Source organism: Harmonia axyridis, chromosome 5, assembly GCF_914767665.1.
Source record: "Harmonia axyridis chromosome 5, icHarAxyr1.1, whole genome shotgun sequence".
Classification (NCBI taxonomy): domain Eukaryota; kingdom Metazoa; phylum Arthropoda; class Insecta; order Coleoptera; family Coccinellidae; genus Harmonia; species Harmonia axyridis.
Window position 1 is genome coordinate 32,131,210 of NC_059505.1, and position 16,285 is coordinate 32,147,494.

General features: G+C 35.2%; 1 protein-coding gene and 6 non-coding genes across 7 annotated transcripts in view; 5 read left to right on the plus strand and 2 right to left on the minus strand.

The window, feature by feature from the left end:
* LOC123679863 (octopamine receptor beta-2R-like) overlaps positions 1-16,081 on the plus strand; it is a 109,314-nt gene extending 93,233 nt beyond the window's left edge. The window contains exon 3 of the mRNA XM_045617398.1: positions 13,822-16,081. Within this exon, the coding sequence (XP_045473354.1) occupies positions 13,970-15,202 (1,233 nt within the window). The 5' untranslated portion in view covers positions 13,822-13,969 and the 3' untranslated portion in view covers positions 15,203-16,081. The remainder of the gene's footprint in view (positions 1-13,821) is intronic.
* On the plus strand, positions 7,606-7,689 carry Trnal-uaa. The gene has a single exon. It is a non-coding gene; the product is annotated as a tRNA-Leu (tRNA).
* On the plus strand, positions 8,321-8,404 carry Trnal-uaa. Its single transcript has one exon. It is a non-coding gene; the product is annotated as a tRNA-Leu (tRNA).
* Trnal-uaa lies at positions 10,936-11,019 on the plus strand. The gene has a single exon. It is a non-coding gene; the product is annotated as a tRNA-Leu (tRNA).
* Positions 11,569-11,652, plus strand: Trnal-uaa. Its single transcript has one exon. It is a non-coding gene; the product is annotated as a tRNA-Leu (tRNA).
* On the minus strand, positions 11,992-12,075 carry Trnal-uaa. Its single transcript has one exon. It is a non-coding gene; the product is annotated as a tRNA-Leu (tRNA).
* On the minus strand, positions 12,689-12,772 carry Trnal-uaa. Its single transcript has one exon. It is a non-coding gene; the product is annotated as a tRNA-Leu (tRNA).
* Positions 16,082-16,285: the final 204 nt, after the last annotated feature.

A 16,285-nucleotide genomic window follows, 5' to 3' on the forward strand; every position in this document is an offset into this window, starting at 1 on the left:
CACAAAGAAGCCTTTTTTATTGAAATTTTTACAGTATTAAACAACAATTCAGTTCATTGAAAATTTTCCTTACAATGAGAAGAAACAGCAGCTTTTGAGCCCACGTTCATTCATGTGCCAATTACACATTATGTATTCCATAAAGACGAAAAACCATACTACCTTCGCTTTCAAATTCTTTGGTAGCCGTTGTTTACTCATTCATTATATCAAAAATTCCTACGATCTTGCATTAAAAACTAGTTTCTTTTATATGCCAAATATTTTTACCCCAACACGTGTTTGTAAATTCTAATCCTAATTAGTTTTCGAAGCAATACTGAAACTTTGAATGCCCTACCGCCCTTTGTATCTTGTGATGTTATAGGTAATCATGCGTCGATCGTACGCAGTGTCATGTGGATGTAAAAATCAGATATAGAACTTGCGCATTATAAATCGGCGTTCAATATTCTTCATTCACTAGAATTTAATTTATTTTACACACGATTGCAATATTATTCATCGGAAGAAGAAAATTCTCTTTTATCATCGGAGCAGATGCTATTGTTATTGATGTTTTTTTTTATCGGAGCGACAAAAAACAATTTTTTTCAGGCGCCAAAATTACTCGTGCTGATCCTGCCTAACATCTGTGCTTTTCTCAAATAATTGTATAAGGTGTGTGAATAAGTCTTTCCCGTTTTTTTTCAAATTTTGAGCCTTTATTGTGAAAAAATGGTTACAAATGAATTATTGAAAGTATTGGCCATCGCTAGCTACAACTTTTCCCCATCTTTCTGGCAACATACGAATCCCGTTGCGAAAAAATTCGACCGGTTTGGCCTCTATCCAGTCATCCACCCATTTTTTGGCTTCCTCGTAGGAATGGAAGTGCTGGTCAGCCAGGCCATGCGTCATCGATCTGAAGAGATGGTAATCAGACGGAGCAATGTCTGGACTATACGGCGGGTGGGGTAGGACTTCCCATTTGAGCGTTTCTAAGTATGTTTTCACCGGCTGTGCAACATGTGGGCGAGCATTGTCATGTTGCAAAATAACTTTGTCGTGCCTGTCGGAGTATTGTGGCCGTTTTTCTCGCAGTGCGCGGCTCAAACGCATCAATTGTCGTCGATAGACCTCGCCTGTGATCCTTTCATTCGGTTTCAGAAGCCCATAGTAAACCACACCTAGCTGGTCCCACCATATACAGAGCATGAGCTTGGCGCCATGAATATTTGGCTTGGCCGTCGATGATGATGCATGGCCGGGTAGTCCCCATGATTTTCTTCGCTTCTGATTATCGTAACGGATCCACTTTTCATCGCCAGTCACGATACGATGCAGAAAACCCTTTCTTTTATGTCGCTGAAGCAGCTGTTCGCAAGTGAAAAAACGCCGTTCGACGTCTCTCAGCTTCAGTTCGTACGGCACCCAATTTCCTTGCTTTTGGATCATTCCCATGGCTTTCAAACGCTTGGAAATGGTTGTTCGGTCAACTCCCAATGCTTCAGCAAGTTCTTCTTGCGTTTGACACGAATCTTCATCAAGCAAAGTCGCCAATTCTTGATCTTCAAAGATTTGCGGCCGCCCGGAACGCTCCTTGTCTTCCACGTCGAAATCGCCACTTTTGAAGCGTCGAAACCATCCGCGAACACTTGAATCATCGACACAACCTTCTCCATAAGCTTCCTGAAGCAACCAATGCGCCTCGGCAGCAGATTTCTTCAAATTGAACCAATAAAGTGAAACTTCCCGCAAATGACGTCGACTCGGCTCAAATTTCGACATTTTCACGATTTCAAAAATTTATGATGCGAAAAAATTTCAACTAATGTGTTAGTGTGGAATTGTTGACAGATGAATAAGCTTTGATTATGACATATGTAACCATTAAATACTCGCACAGTATTGGTGGCGCCATCTCTTACAAAAAACGGGAAAGACTTATTCACACACCTGATAATAAATCTGCTTACTTAATACTTCAACGGCCGCTGGATCAACGTTTTTATGCAAAAAATAAAACATCTTTATCAATAATTGTCTTATGATCAAAGTTTATTGGAGAAATGAAAAAAAAACTACTACTAGTACTACACTTTTTATTTTCTTGTACTTTTGTCGTATCTACTACCGATTTAGAGGAAAAAATTCAACAATTCTCTAGTAATCCTCAGGAAAATCCAAATTATTATAGTAAGTAAATAAAGATCCAATTAGTAAGTTATAATGAATTAATTAATTTTATCTACTCCTATTGAATTAAATATTCATTCATGTATGTTCATGTATCATGTATGTTTCAGTTTGAAAATACTGAGAGGTTGTTTCTATTGAAATAAATTTATAACTAGTATAACAATTTATTTCTTGAATTTAAGAACATAAAATTAATTTATTACTTCACAAAAAAAAAATGGTACATCATTATTCAACTGCTTTTGAGCAATTAATAGTATCTATTAACAAATAGCGTGAGTTATAATAACTCACTATAATAAATCGGAAAAGAGGGATCTGTGCTTCTATACTTCTGTGCTTCCATTCGATTGGCCGAAAGGGGACATTCCATTATTGTTATTGAGGGGAGGAATGTCACTTTGGGAATTTTGACGTTTATAGGTAAGTTTTGGAGTTTGCCAATAAAGTGCTTTCTCTATTCTTGTATTTTTGTATTTATTGTAATAGTCGTAGATAAAGTATAGTATTCAACTTGCGGTAAAAGTCATAAGTCACTTGATGAATTACAGCACGAGCCGCAGGCGAGTGCTGCAAACTTCATCTGCGTGAGTTATGACCTACATTACCGCTCGTTTAATGATATACTAATAAGTTTTGGAACTTATTGATTGAATCTATAGCGAAGATCAATTAATAAAGATTCAATAAACTGATATAATCACCACAAAAAGTAGGACTACAAGAAACACTCTATATTTCGAAAACAAAGCTCTTGCGGACCCATGTTGATGGAACTTTTTTCTTTAAATAATCTAAGGAATCTCTGATTTTTCTCTGTACCCACTGTTAATATTAGCAAGCATGTTGATTCACGAATATTAAAATGTAGTGCCTATTTCCTCATTCTCGCAGGATTCAGCACAATGTTTATTTGGATATCACACATTTCAAAATAGTTCAAAAACAAGACGAAACACACCTCTAGAAATACCACCTCAAACACACTACGAGCCATTGAATACAGTTGTTCAGATTAATTTTCCGAAATTTGTGAAGAAAACAAGTGGTAATTCCTGGGACGCCAATGCGAAAATAAACCATCCGCTACTTTTCTCTGGGTGACATACTAAGTAATGTATTATGTGTTGGTGTCAGTATAAATAGAAACGGACATAATGCCAGCATATTATTTTGAAGGGAATACACATTTGACATGAGTACTTTCGTTTTGGTGTCCAATGTTGCATATTTCAAGCCGGAGTGGTAATAAAACAACAAATGGATTATTTTACACTTTTATTCGATGCTATATGAATTCTTTATGTTGATGGATATTTCGTTTTGGTCCGATATTTTGGGTGATTAACCTCTAAAATTATGCGAGGAAAATAGTCTCTCTTATTAAATTTTCATGGTTTTTGTTTCGGGTTTGAATTTGGAAATTCAATGGAAAATTCTATCTGCCGAAGTTAATGGAAACTATTGAAGATCATACGTGAGGAAGTCTACTCCTATACATTGGATTTTATTTTGTATCCGATACATGCATTTGATATGACTAAATTTTATTTCAATTTTGAAATTCAAGGAAAACAATGAGAAATGTACAGAAGTTAATTCAGGAGCATTTCAAATGCTCAAATTGTACAGAAATATATAGGGTAAGTCTTTGACTTACATAAATTTCAATCAAAGATTCCTGAGGTCAAAAGAAACATTTTTATCCTTCACAATTTTTTTCGATTAGATTTTTTTTTCTCACTCAGTATAGCAGACATCATGGAGTTGACTGGACTTTGATGGAATTTTATGTTCGGAAAATATGCATCACATCAATAAAAAACTATATTCCGAAAATCAGTTCCTTTGATTCCATTCCATTTGGGAGATATAACTTAAATTTTTTTAATGATTTTCAACTGCCTGCATCTTTTCAACCGAGCTGACTCGCAAAAAATGGTAAAGGACAAGTCAAAGACGCACCCTGTATATAGGTATATGTGCTTCTGACTTCACATCAAAACTCTGCTCATTTTTTCAATATTCTGATTGAATTTTCTATGGCTCTGGCGTCCATATCAATATGAAATTTTTCTGGGAGCTATTCTTTATATAAATATCCACTAATACAATATTTTAAGAGTGGATTTTCGAGATCAAAAGGAACATTTTTCATTCCATATTTTTTGCGATTCTGTCTATATGAAAAGATCATTTTAAATGAGCTATGCCACCCCAGAAGTTTTTGCTCCCAAAAAGATATACCATTTTAACCTTGGAAATAGGTAACTATATCAGAAAAACCAGCATGAGCTCACTCTTTCCATTCCATTCATTTGGTGAACGAAGTATTATTTCTTATATAGATAAAGCCCTTTCCCAGGTATGTAGGTACACAAAATCACATCCTAAACGGGACCATCTAAAGCAAAAATGACAGGAATAAAACCCCCCTGGAAATCGTCTTTAAGCCACAGGAAAACTTCCAACCTTCGATTTTCCTGGGGGTTTCAAGTATACAGGGTGTTGCGGATTATTTTGATATTCAAGTCTCATTCCTCTGTGGCCAATTTGAAAGTACCACGACAAAAAAACTACTGAGGGTCACAATCTTATATTTGATCTTTCTTCCAACTATTTTTCGCATAATGAAAAGTTATTTTCATCAAATATTTTCATGTGGGCAAGGGCAAAACGGTAGGTCCTAGGAAAAAAATTCATATGGAGTATGAAAGTAACAGAGATAGCCAAGGAAGGAGGACGACAATGGAGAGAATTGGAGGATAAATCTAAATGGGAGACGAAGGCTAAGGAATTCAAAAGCTTATATGAAGAAGCAATGCAGGCCTACAAAGCAAAGCAGGATGTAGACTAAGAGTTTAATCTTTTCAATGTTTAGATATAATTCTTTTGTACTGTGTGTATTAACATGTTAAAAGTGAATAAATAAAGTTATAAGATTAGTAAATAAACTTTTTTGCCAAATTATACTGATTCCTTAGATCAATTCATTCAAAAATTCTTATTATTTTCGACATTCATTTTCGATATCTAAAAATTATAGGATATTGGGAAAATTTATCTTGTAAAATTATTATGTACAGTTAACAAATGAAACAGAATTGGCATATAGTGAACTTGTTTTTGAAAACCCCTCCTAGAATCAAATGAGTATACCGGGTGGATCGTCTAAAATCAGCTCACGATCCTGGGTGTCCGAAAAATTTTTTTTTCTTGAAGGATATCCAGAGAGGTATCTACCGGCATAGTCACAGGGTCTATGAGGCGGAGCCCCTTCGGCGAGCAAAGCGAGAATTCTAATACAATGAATGAGTTACCGCAATTTTTTAGCGATAAATATTGAATGTTGTTGTTCTGGTTTCGTTTTTCTTAATAATGAACAACCACATTGCCCATATTAGCTGTTATATTCATCTCTAAATATTTATTATCTTTGTTGGCGCATTATATGAAAAAATATGAGGACTAATTATATTTTTTCAAAATAATTATTGTCAATTTGAAATCGATTAGTGTCAATATGACGTGATGTTGATTATTGACAGTTTCCTTATGATTAATGCCAGTTTGAAATTGAAGTTGCCAATTTCATTTATGTCAATTTGTTTATGATTAGCGTCAATTTGATTATTCATTAGTGCCAAGGTATATACAAATCATATTTGTATACCATTTTTCACATTGAAAAAAATATAATCACTCTTCCATAAATGATTTTTACTTCATTTGCTTTCCAGGGAATCTTTCTCTCGGGATTTTTCCTCTGCTAAATTTCCCGCGAAACTCTCAACTAAAAGCTCCTAACCAGAAACAGCAAAATCTCGTAAAAACTGCCCGGAATCGAATCAACCGATAAACAGCGTCACATAATGAATTAAGGAAGTTTCATTGACACCAATTCATCCTATTAATCTGCTCTGGCTAGCATCACAGTTGGAAACTCTCGATAAGGCTTCATTGATTAAAATCAATTAAGCCCTTCGATACTGGCCAATTACGTAATTTCTCCAACTCGATTAGAAGGGATGGATTAGTCTTGCTTGGTTGGCAACATTGATGTGTTAAATCTTGGGTTTTATACTGAGTGGATGCGGCGTTCAAAGCTGCCGCTGCAGTATATTTGAAAAGCAACATTAGATAGATTCAAAAGAAATTCTAAAACATACGTCAGTTTTGTTTTTATTAATTTGTTCTTTAGATATATTGGCCATTCGTTCTTCTTGCGTAATCTCCAAATTAAGAGCCGAGAATGGTCTCCAACGAAATGATTCGACTCACTAATAAGTCCACAATTTCGATTCTGTCCGTCCATCCATGCTCCCAAGCAGAATAATAATAATAAACTCTATTTAGCATATCGAAAAACAAAACTTATCTTTCAGTGACAACATGTTCCACTGTGTTGAGATTTTGAAAGTATACACAATCTTCCTTATCTAGTTGAAAAACAGGTCAAGTTTTGAATTGTAATGATGAACGTTAGTTGAAATGGTAAACGTCAAAATTTCAGGCTTTCGGTTATTATAATATACAGTACGTTATTATGAAAGAAAGATTACCTACACTACAAAGACAGGCAACTTCAGTCGAAGGTAGAAAGGACTGTTTGTACACCATAAAATTTATAACTGACAGAAAGTATTTTGCAAACTCGAGTTAGTAAACGTTCTCACTAACAATAGTGAAATATTTTGGTGTTGAATTAAATCTAAGTTCTTATATTTCAAGGTGATTAATCCTTGTGTAGTGTAAATAGTTCTGCAGCAGCCTTTGCATCTATATTAATTTGGAATTTGATCGTTGCAACCGAATTTTTATTTACCGAGGTGCTAATAATTTCATTCAATCCGTTGAAAAGAACCAGGTTTGTATAAATGATGAATTTCTGATCGTAAACTCAACAGTCTCAACGCTCAGCCACCTGATCATTCCGATTTGGTACAGGTTGTCTTTTTCTATCTTCAAAAACAAATTAGTATAACGACCCTAATTGAATTCCCAAAAATATGTTTGAAAATATTAACGCGGCAAACGATTCTGAATCCATATTTCAATTTTGAATTTTCTAACAAAACCAAACACAACCACACAATCTGATCCATAGAGAAATATGGTTATGTCATAATCGTTTTGACGTTTTAGTTGCGCAGATCCCTGTTCAAACACAAATATCACTTTAATTTCAAACCATTTTCAACAACTTTATCATATAAAAATAGTTAATTAACAAAAGAGCGAGAATTAATTAAAGTTAATTAATTCTCGCTCTTTTGTTAATTTGTTATTTTGACAACGTTTCAGTAAACGTTGTCAAAATAAGCAGAGTACTTATTATACAACCATATTACCATAAATGAAGAATCGAGTGGAGAATTTATTCACCTTGAAATAACCTTCAATAAGCAGCCACCGAACAAGCAAGTCAGGTTGGCCGAGCGGTCTAAGGCGCCAGATTTAAGCTCTGGTTCCCGATTGGGAGCGTGGGTTCGAACCCCACACCTGACAGTGAAGAATCTTTTTTACAACACAAGAATTTAACGTCCAAATAATTCAATTTGATATAGGAAATTGTTAAAACCATTAAAACTCAAGGGTAGCATATTTTACCGTTTTAGTAGTTACCGTTTTAGTAGATCATAGCGAATATAAAATAATATTCTTAGGTAGCCTTTTGATTGTTAAAAATTGGCCACAAAAGGTCATTCCTTCTAATAACAAGAAAATAACTATTTTTTAAAAGCGTGTAACTTTTCATGAAAAGGCCTGAGAGCTTTTGATTACATAAAAAAACCACTTTGATTTTTGATAAAGATTTATACTCAAAAGATTTCATACTTATTTTGTATAGTATAGGACAACTTTTCCGAAGTATACTGAAATATTCTCACACTACTTGAAAATTTCAACCATTTCCAAAATAAGCCAGAGATTCAACTATTTTTATTAACATTATCCTATCAAATTGTTTAAATCATAAAAAGGCTCGGAATAAATTAATTCTAACAATGTTGAATTGAGTGGGGTACATATTGTACAACGTACAACGACTATCAAATTAATTATTATCATCATAAATAAAGAATTTATTCACCGTAGACGCAGAATGGCGTCCGCTGAGCAGTCTAATATTCAGCAAGTCAGGTTGGCCGAGCGGTCTAAGGCGCCAGATTTAAGCTCTGGTTCCCGATTGGGAGCGTGGGTTCGAACCCCACACCTGACAGTAAAATATTTTTTATATCGCACATGAAATTGTTTATCCAAATTCGCCCAAATATGGAGGGACAAAAAATATGTACGGTGTGTCCAGAACGATTGAATGATCAGTAGAAGTTAGGAATATTACAATAGTTCCAACTCTTATCGAAAGGAAATACTATTGCCTCTGTTGCAATGATTATTTGTAAAATATTGCGACATGTGTCCTGAAGTGTTTTTTCCGTTTTTACATTTGACATCTGACAGTAATTTTTCACAGTTCCTGTATACTGAGTGAGAGAACTTTGACCATTGATCGTCCGCCAGAATGCAAGCTTTTTCTTTTGATTTAATTCCTTCACTTTGTAGGGATACCAAATCATCAATTTTTTTGCGAAAATCGAAAAGTTACCAAAATTAATTTTATTTATTGTTTAAGAAATTATGTAAAAATCCCATAAAAATCGGTGATTTGCAAGAAGAAATATCCCTAATATTCTACTGAACTGAGCAGTCACGTAGTGATGTATGATGTACAGCTTTATAACAGAACATTTTTTGTTTGAAATGAGGTCAACACTCTCCCCTAATACCAATACCCCCTCTCTCAAAACAACAATACATATCGCTACACACCCTTCGATTCCCAATCGAACACCGCATCATGCTCACAATCCCATAATTCAACCTTTTGAAAAAAAAAATGACGGACGTTCAAACTCACCGCAGTACACAACGAAATCCGTCCCTAATAACCGTTAGTTCGATCAACGAAGTTAGGTTGTGCCCCGGCATTAGCGCATTGCGCCACCTCGTTATTTTCCCCGAATATGCCGGTGCCGCCACAAATATACACACAGCAAGAGTAGAGAGAGGCATTCAATATTGTAGGGCTCGCAGTAATTTTGCGTTCGAATAATACGCTCGATAAATAATGTACAGCCATCCGCATATGTGGATATGCATGCCTGTGCAGAATTCGCAAGCTGAAAATTCGACGGCATAACCTTGCTAGAAAAACGCGGACAGAAAGTGTAAACTGAATCGGCAGAGCGACGATACGCCGCTGGAAAAAGTTATTTTTTCGATGGGTTAACCTAACCTAACCTAACCTAACCTGATTAAAATTAATTTTTCATTATGATGGCCGAATTGTTGGAATAGAGTTTTGTTTGTTGAGCACCGTGCATGCCTCAGAGTAATGAAATACATACATATAAACATGGCTTTTTCATATCTTTCTGAAGCCTCGAAATATTAACATAAAAATAGCATGATTTCGATTGAGGCTAGGCACACATACTCTTAGAGCAGGTTCACATGACAAGCGCTAAACGCGCGTTTTAACAACGTGTGTTTACAAGTATATGCATTTTATTTGAAGCGTCCAACGCAGACTTCATAAAAACGTGCGTTAGCATGTGTACGCTTTGAATAAAATGCATGTATGTACTTGTAAACGAACGTTGTCAAAACGCGCGTTAAGCGCTTGTCATGTGAACCTGCTTTTATATGTATACTAATGCGCGCATATCTCAGAAGTAATAAACATAGACAGAGGGAGCATATGTCATTTTCAGTAAGCAAATTTTGTCCCCAGCATGAACTATCAAATTTGACATGAAGCGCGCGGAAATGAAAACATATCAGCTATACGATATTTCGCTCAATTCGCAAGTTTTACCACAAAGAAAGCATTTCTCATGTCCCATAGTGAATCAACGTTTCATATCAACTCAAAATATATTGAAAAAATAACCTAAATATATCAGAAATTCTGAAAACAGACTTCAAGCGCGCCAAACGACGTGAAACAACCGATTACACTAGGAGAGCAAAAGTTGCCAAACCTTGGATTTCATCAGATAGATACATAAAATAATAAATATTCTGTTTATTATAAATTCGACAATTAAGAAAAATATCGGATTCCGAATATTCAAATTTGCATATTTAATCGGGAATCATTCAAATAAATAAATTTCATTCAATATAATATATTCATAACGATATAGTAAAATTGTGGATTTGAAAATATAACACAATCCGACAACGTAATCTAACCATGTTGGGTACATGTAAAAATTGCGTATACTTCCTCTATCTATGTTTATTACTCTAAAAATTAAGGGGCGAGATTTGGATAAATGTAATACGCAATTGGCTTTTTAACAGCCTTTGGCTTATCACTGCTTTTTTTATTACTGCTTTTTGCGCCATTTTCTTGATTTGGCTCGTAATAGTAGATCCAAGCTAATTCAATAAAATCCATGTTGTTACTGAATGTAGTTTTGATTAATTTGCCGCAAGTGCGCGCATGAAACATTTTCAAATTGCTTTCTTGGCGATTGTGATTATTCAGTGGCGCAACAATTGCATGTACGCGCCAGGCCTAAGATGTCTAGAACTCCCACTCACTATTGAATTAGTTGGAAATATAACCGACTTGAACGTTTGTTGAAATTAATAGAATATTTATTTTACAACCATTATCCCCATAAATAGAGAATCGAGTGGAGAATGCTCTTGGATAGACCACCGCCTAATTATCAACAGGTCAGGTTGGCCGAGCGGTCTAAGGCGCCAGATTTAAGCTCTGGTTCCCGATTCGGAGCGTGGGTTCGAACCCCACACCTGACAGTGAAAGATTTTTTTTCAACACAAGAATTTAACGCCCAAATCATTCAATTTGACAAAATAAATAAATTTATAAGAACTTTTATACTCAAGGGTCGTATATTTTACCGCTTTAGTAGATCATAGCCAATTTTAAGAAAATATTCATTGTTAAAACTTACCCACAAAATATCACTCCATCAATTTCAAAATAAGAGAAAAAATTATTTTTTTTATTACATAAGAGCTCCACTTTAATTTTTTTTGAAGGTTTATATCCAAAAGATTTCATACTTATTTTGTAACACCTTGTATAGGATAATTTTTTCGAAGTATACTAGAATTTTCGCACACTATTCAAAAATTTCAAACATTTCCAAAATAAGCCGTATTAATCACAGAATCAACTTCAAGTTCAACTACATACTTTTATTAACATTATCTTGATAAAATGTTCAAAATAAAAAGCTAGAAAAATTTTAACAATTTTGAAATGAGTTGAGTACATATAAATGACTATCAAATATTATCATAAAGAAGTTATTCACCGCTGAGAAGCCAAATATTCAGCAAGTCAGGTTGGCCGAGCGGTCTAAGGCGCCAGATTTAAGCTCTGGTTCCCGATTGGGAGCGTGGGTTCGAACCCCACACCTGACAGTAAAGATAATTTTTTACAACACAGGAATTTAAATAATTGAATATTGTACATGATCGGATCTAGTGTGTATGAAATCGAAAAGATCTAGTGGGTGGCTGCTCTGTTTTTTTCTTTCGTGGAACATGATTACAAAATGGTTTTTCTTGAACTCTTCAGCAATTTCAATTTCAATTTTTTTCTCCTTTTTAGGAGCAGGTACGAGCTTTTGATTACATGAGAGACACCCATCAATTTTCGGCAAGGATTCATCCCCCAAATACTTTCACCCTTATGTGGTAATACCCTGTACATAACATCCCGTGCTTTCAAATTCCTGTATTGTAAAAAAGATTCTTTACTGTCAGGTGTGGGGTTCGAACCCACGCTCCCAATCGGGAACCAGAGCTTAAATCTGGCGCCTTAGACCGCTCGGCCAACCTGACTCGCTGAATATTAGGCTGCTTAGCAGACGCCATTCTACGTCTAACTTCTTTATTTATGATAATATTTGATAGTGGTTGTACGAACGTTGTACAATATGTACTCCACTCATTTTAACATTGTTTGAATTATTAATTCTCGCTTTTTTCATGAATAGGATAAAGGTAATAAAAGTAGTTGAACTGGAAATTGAATCTGGCTTATTTTGGAAATGGTTGAAACTTGAAATTTTCAAGTAGTGTGAGAAAATTTTAGTATACTTCAGAAAAATTGTCCTCTACAGGGTGTTATCAAATAAATATGAAATCTTTTGGGTATAAATCTTTATCAAAAATTAAAGGGAGTCTCTTATGTAACCAAAAGCTTTCAGGCCTTTTCTTGAAAAGTTACACAACTCCAAAATTTGAAATTTTTTGCTATTTTGAAATTGAATGAAATTTTGTGGTTACGTTTTAACAATGAAAAGGCTACTTATGAATATTTTTTGAATTCGCTATTATCTACTAGCGTGGTAAAATGTGCGACCTTTAAGTGTTAATCTTTTTAATAATTTCAATATATCAAATTGAGTGATTTGGACTTTGATCTTCTGTGTTGAAAAAAAAATTTTTGCACTGTCAGGTGTGGGGTTCGAACCCACGCTCCCAATTGGGAACCAGAGCTTAAATCTGGCGCCTTAGACCGCTCGGCCAACCTGACTTGATGTTATGTGGCTCATCGAAGGTCGTTCCGAAAGACATTCCCCAATGGTAATAAAAATTGTTCGATATTTGAATAAACAACGTTATTTAAATTAAATATTGGAATCATGAATCATATTATATTTTTATATGGAAATGTTAATAAAATCGCTCAAACTTTGAATATCCTGTGTTGTAATAATAAAACTTTTTTTATTATTGATTGATATTTCTCGAAAGATACTGTGAATGTCACAATCTTAGAACATATATTATTCAATACAAAAAGGTTATAATCGAGGGTTTCATAATATGACATCATTATAGTCACACAGTTTTGGAACATGCCTCACTAACGATTCCACTTTAAAGCGTTGTATCGAAGACATCTCGCATTAACGAAGGTTCAACTCTCAAAGAAAAATATTTTTTTTTTTGAGCTGAAGGACTTCGGTCGATTGCCCTTTGATAACTTGTTATCAATAAAGAACAGTTATTATTATTATTTTTTTTTTTTTTTTTATCCAAGCCCTTTCTCCAATGATTTGGATAAAAATCAATTTTATCATAAAAAGATCTATAAATACCAGTTTAACTATTTCAATATATTTTGCAATAGCAGTGCTATTATAGTCAATGTCTGAAAATGGAAAAAATTGAAAATCACTCTGTAGCCTTCAGCAGCTAGAGAGAACAAATCTGTTTTTGGTACATTATTTTCATCAATAAAGTAGCACGAAAACCGCATTGGTCTGTAAAACCTAAACATTTTCAACACTCGATACATTTCTATTAAGAAAAAAAAACGGTTGATTACAATATTTCTGTACGAAAACTCAGCATTCTACCAATGTTCCAAAAACCGCATCGTTTTATTTCTATTCATAACTCAACATCCCATAAAACCTATGCATTTGGGACACCCTGTACATTTCCATAAAGTAAAAACCCTCATACGATGAAAATTCAACATGTTTCTCTACAGAAACACAGCATTTCTACCAATTATCTGTTCATTTATCCTATAAAGTAATTACAGTTCAATCACTAATATTCTATTTATTCCAGGGGGATAACTCCACTTCTGCCGGGACCCGCATCCACCCCTAACCACAACCACCACAACATGAACAATGCGTCTCCACCCGTGGCAACACCGCATCCTGATATACGCATCCATTAATTCAACAAGGACCTGAAGGGAAACTCCAAATCAATGGCTGCCGACATCAAGCCGCTCAATCTCTCCGACTTCTTCAACATCACAGAACCAGTATTCTCAGGAGACCTTAACCAGAGGAAATGGCTGGACGCCTTGCTCCACTACCTAAAGTCCACCGTGATGGTATCCATCATCGTTGTTTCCATTTTCGGAAACCTCCTCATCATCGTCGCAGTGATGCGCCATAGAAAACTCAGAGTGATAACCAATTATTATGTGATAAGTTTGGCGTTGGCCGACATGTTCATAGCCATGTTCGTGATGACGTTCAACTTCAGCGTGCAGTTCTTCGAAGAGTGGAAGTTCGGGTACTTCATGTGCGATTTTTGGAACTCAATAGACGTTTACCTATCCACCGTGTCCATCCTCCACCTTTGTTGCATAAGCGTTGATCGATATTACGCTATTGTGAAACCTTTGAAGTACAACATACACATGACGAAGAAAGTTGTGGCGATGATGATTGCTGGTACTTGGTTTTGTCCCACGCTGCTCATGGTGCCGATCTACCAAGGCTGGTATACGACTGAAGACAACCAAATATTCCGAGAGGAGAACCCTGACACCTGCGAGTTTATAGTGAATAAGCCTTACAGTGTTATTAGCAGTAGTATATCCTTCTGGATACCGTGTGCAATAATGATCTACATGTACTCAGCAATATTCAAAGAAGCCAATAGGCAGGAGAAGGAGATGTATAATAGGCATGGGACAGCTTTGCTGCTCCACCAAAACAACTCCAATGGTGACATGTTGTCGAATTCCTCCAAAAACCTCACCCATCACGAGATAAACCAAGAAACCCCTACGAAAGATAGGAACATAAGCAAGATGAAAAGGGAACACAAAGCTGCTCGTACTCTTGGCATCATAATGGGTACTTTCATCATTTGTTGGCTTCCGTTTTTCGTCTGGTACGTCAGCGTTTCTCTTTGTACAACCTGTGAATGTCCCCATTTCGTAGTTACCTTAGTGTTTTGGTTCGGTTACTTCAACTCCACCCTCAATCCCTTGATATACGCCTACTTCAATAGGGACTTCAGGGAAGCGTTCAAGAACACCTTGCAATGCGCGTTCTGTAGCCTTTGTCGTAGGCCACCTTCAGACCTGGATCGGTTCGACATCAGACGAAGATCGTACGATGATCGTACTCGCAGCATTTACTCAGAGACCTACCTGAAGCATGTAGATAGAAGAAGGAGTTCAGAGTTTGGTTCGAGTCTCTGAGTAGACTTAACTAGCAGCAAGTTCACTACAACAAGTTTCTAATGCTGTTGTATGCTGCTAGTTTTAACTACCTCCATCATACCCAACGACTGAATCTTTTCACTGCTGAAGAAGTAAAGTTATTATTGGTGTTGGAAAAACCATAAAACCTTCTAGTCAAATCATGTTTTACATTTCAAATTGGTTAAATTGGCAACATTTATTTTTTGAAGTTTCTTATGTCATTAGTGCTTAGTAGGTTATGCCATTTGAACGTGGAAAGATACACGTTTCAACATCGTTTAGACTCACTATATTCATCGTATTGTAGATTAATTCAAAAGTGAATTTTCTTTACACGATACAAGAGTACTGAGAGTACTGAAATTTGTCTACAATATGATGAATACTGAGTCGATTAACTGAATTTCGTCCAGGAATTCTTTTTGAATTTCAATATTCACCCTGTTTTTTATGAATCAATTAACAATTTCTAAACGTTCGTGCAGCGTGTATCTATTCATGATTAAATTGAACACCATTGACATAAGAAATGTCAAGGCAACCATTTCGAATTGTATCATTTTTATCTTAAAATCCCTATCTAAGCATTCTTATCTAATCCTCTGATTCTTCTACATCTTATTTATCCTTCAAGCAAACCCCATGATATTTCATTCAAATAATCTTATTTCTTTTTGAAAGATTCACTTTTGGCACTACCTTTATAGATTTCTTGTCCCAATATAAGCGCTCGTTTTATTTCTGTAATTTTTTCAGCTCCTCGGTTCCTCAATGTTTCAATTTTAACACTCAAAATGATATTTTCTTATTAAACCGAATGAAGTCCTTCATGAGAATAACCACATAAAAGTAAGATAGGTTGAATGCCAAAAGCCTTACAGAAATGAAGGCTTGGTTTCAAACCAATATATAAGGTAGTTCAAACTCTATATGTCTGGAACTACAGCAGTTGGATAAAAATGGATGGCACATTTTCTAGTTCTTTTTTTTAGAAACGAAGGAAATTGAAAACCTCAGGTTGATAAATCCTTTTATTTCCGAGATTTGATAGAAAATTTTATTTTTCCATTTCCATCAAAT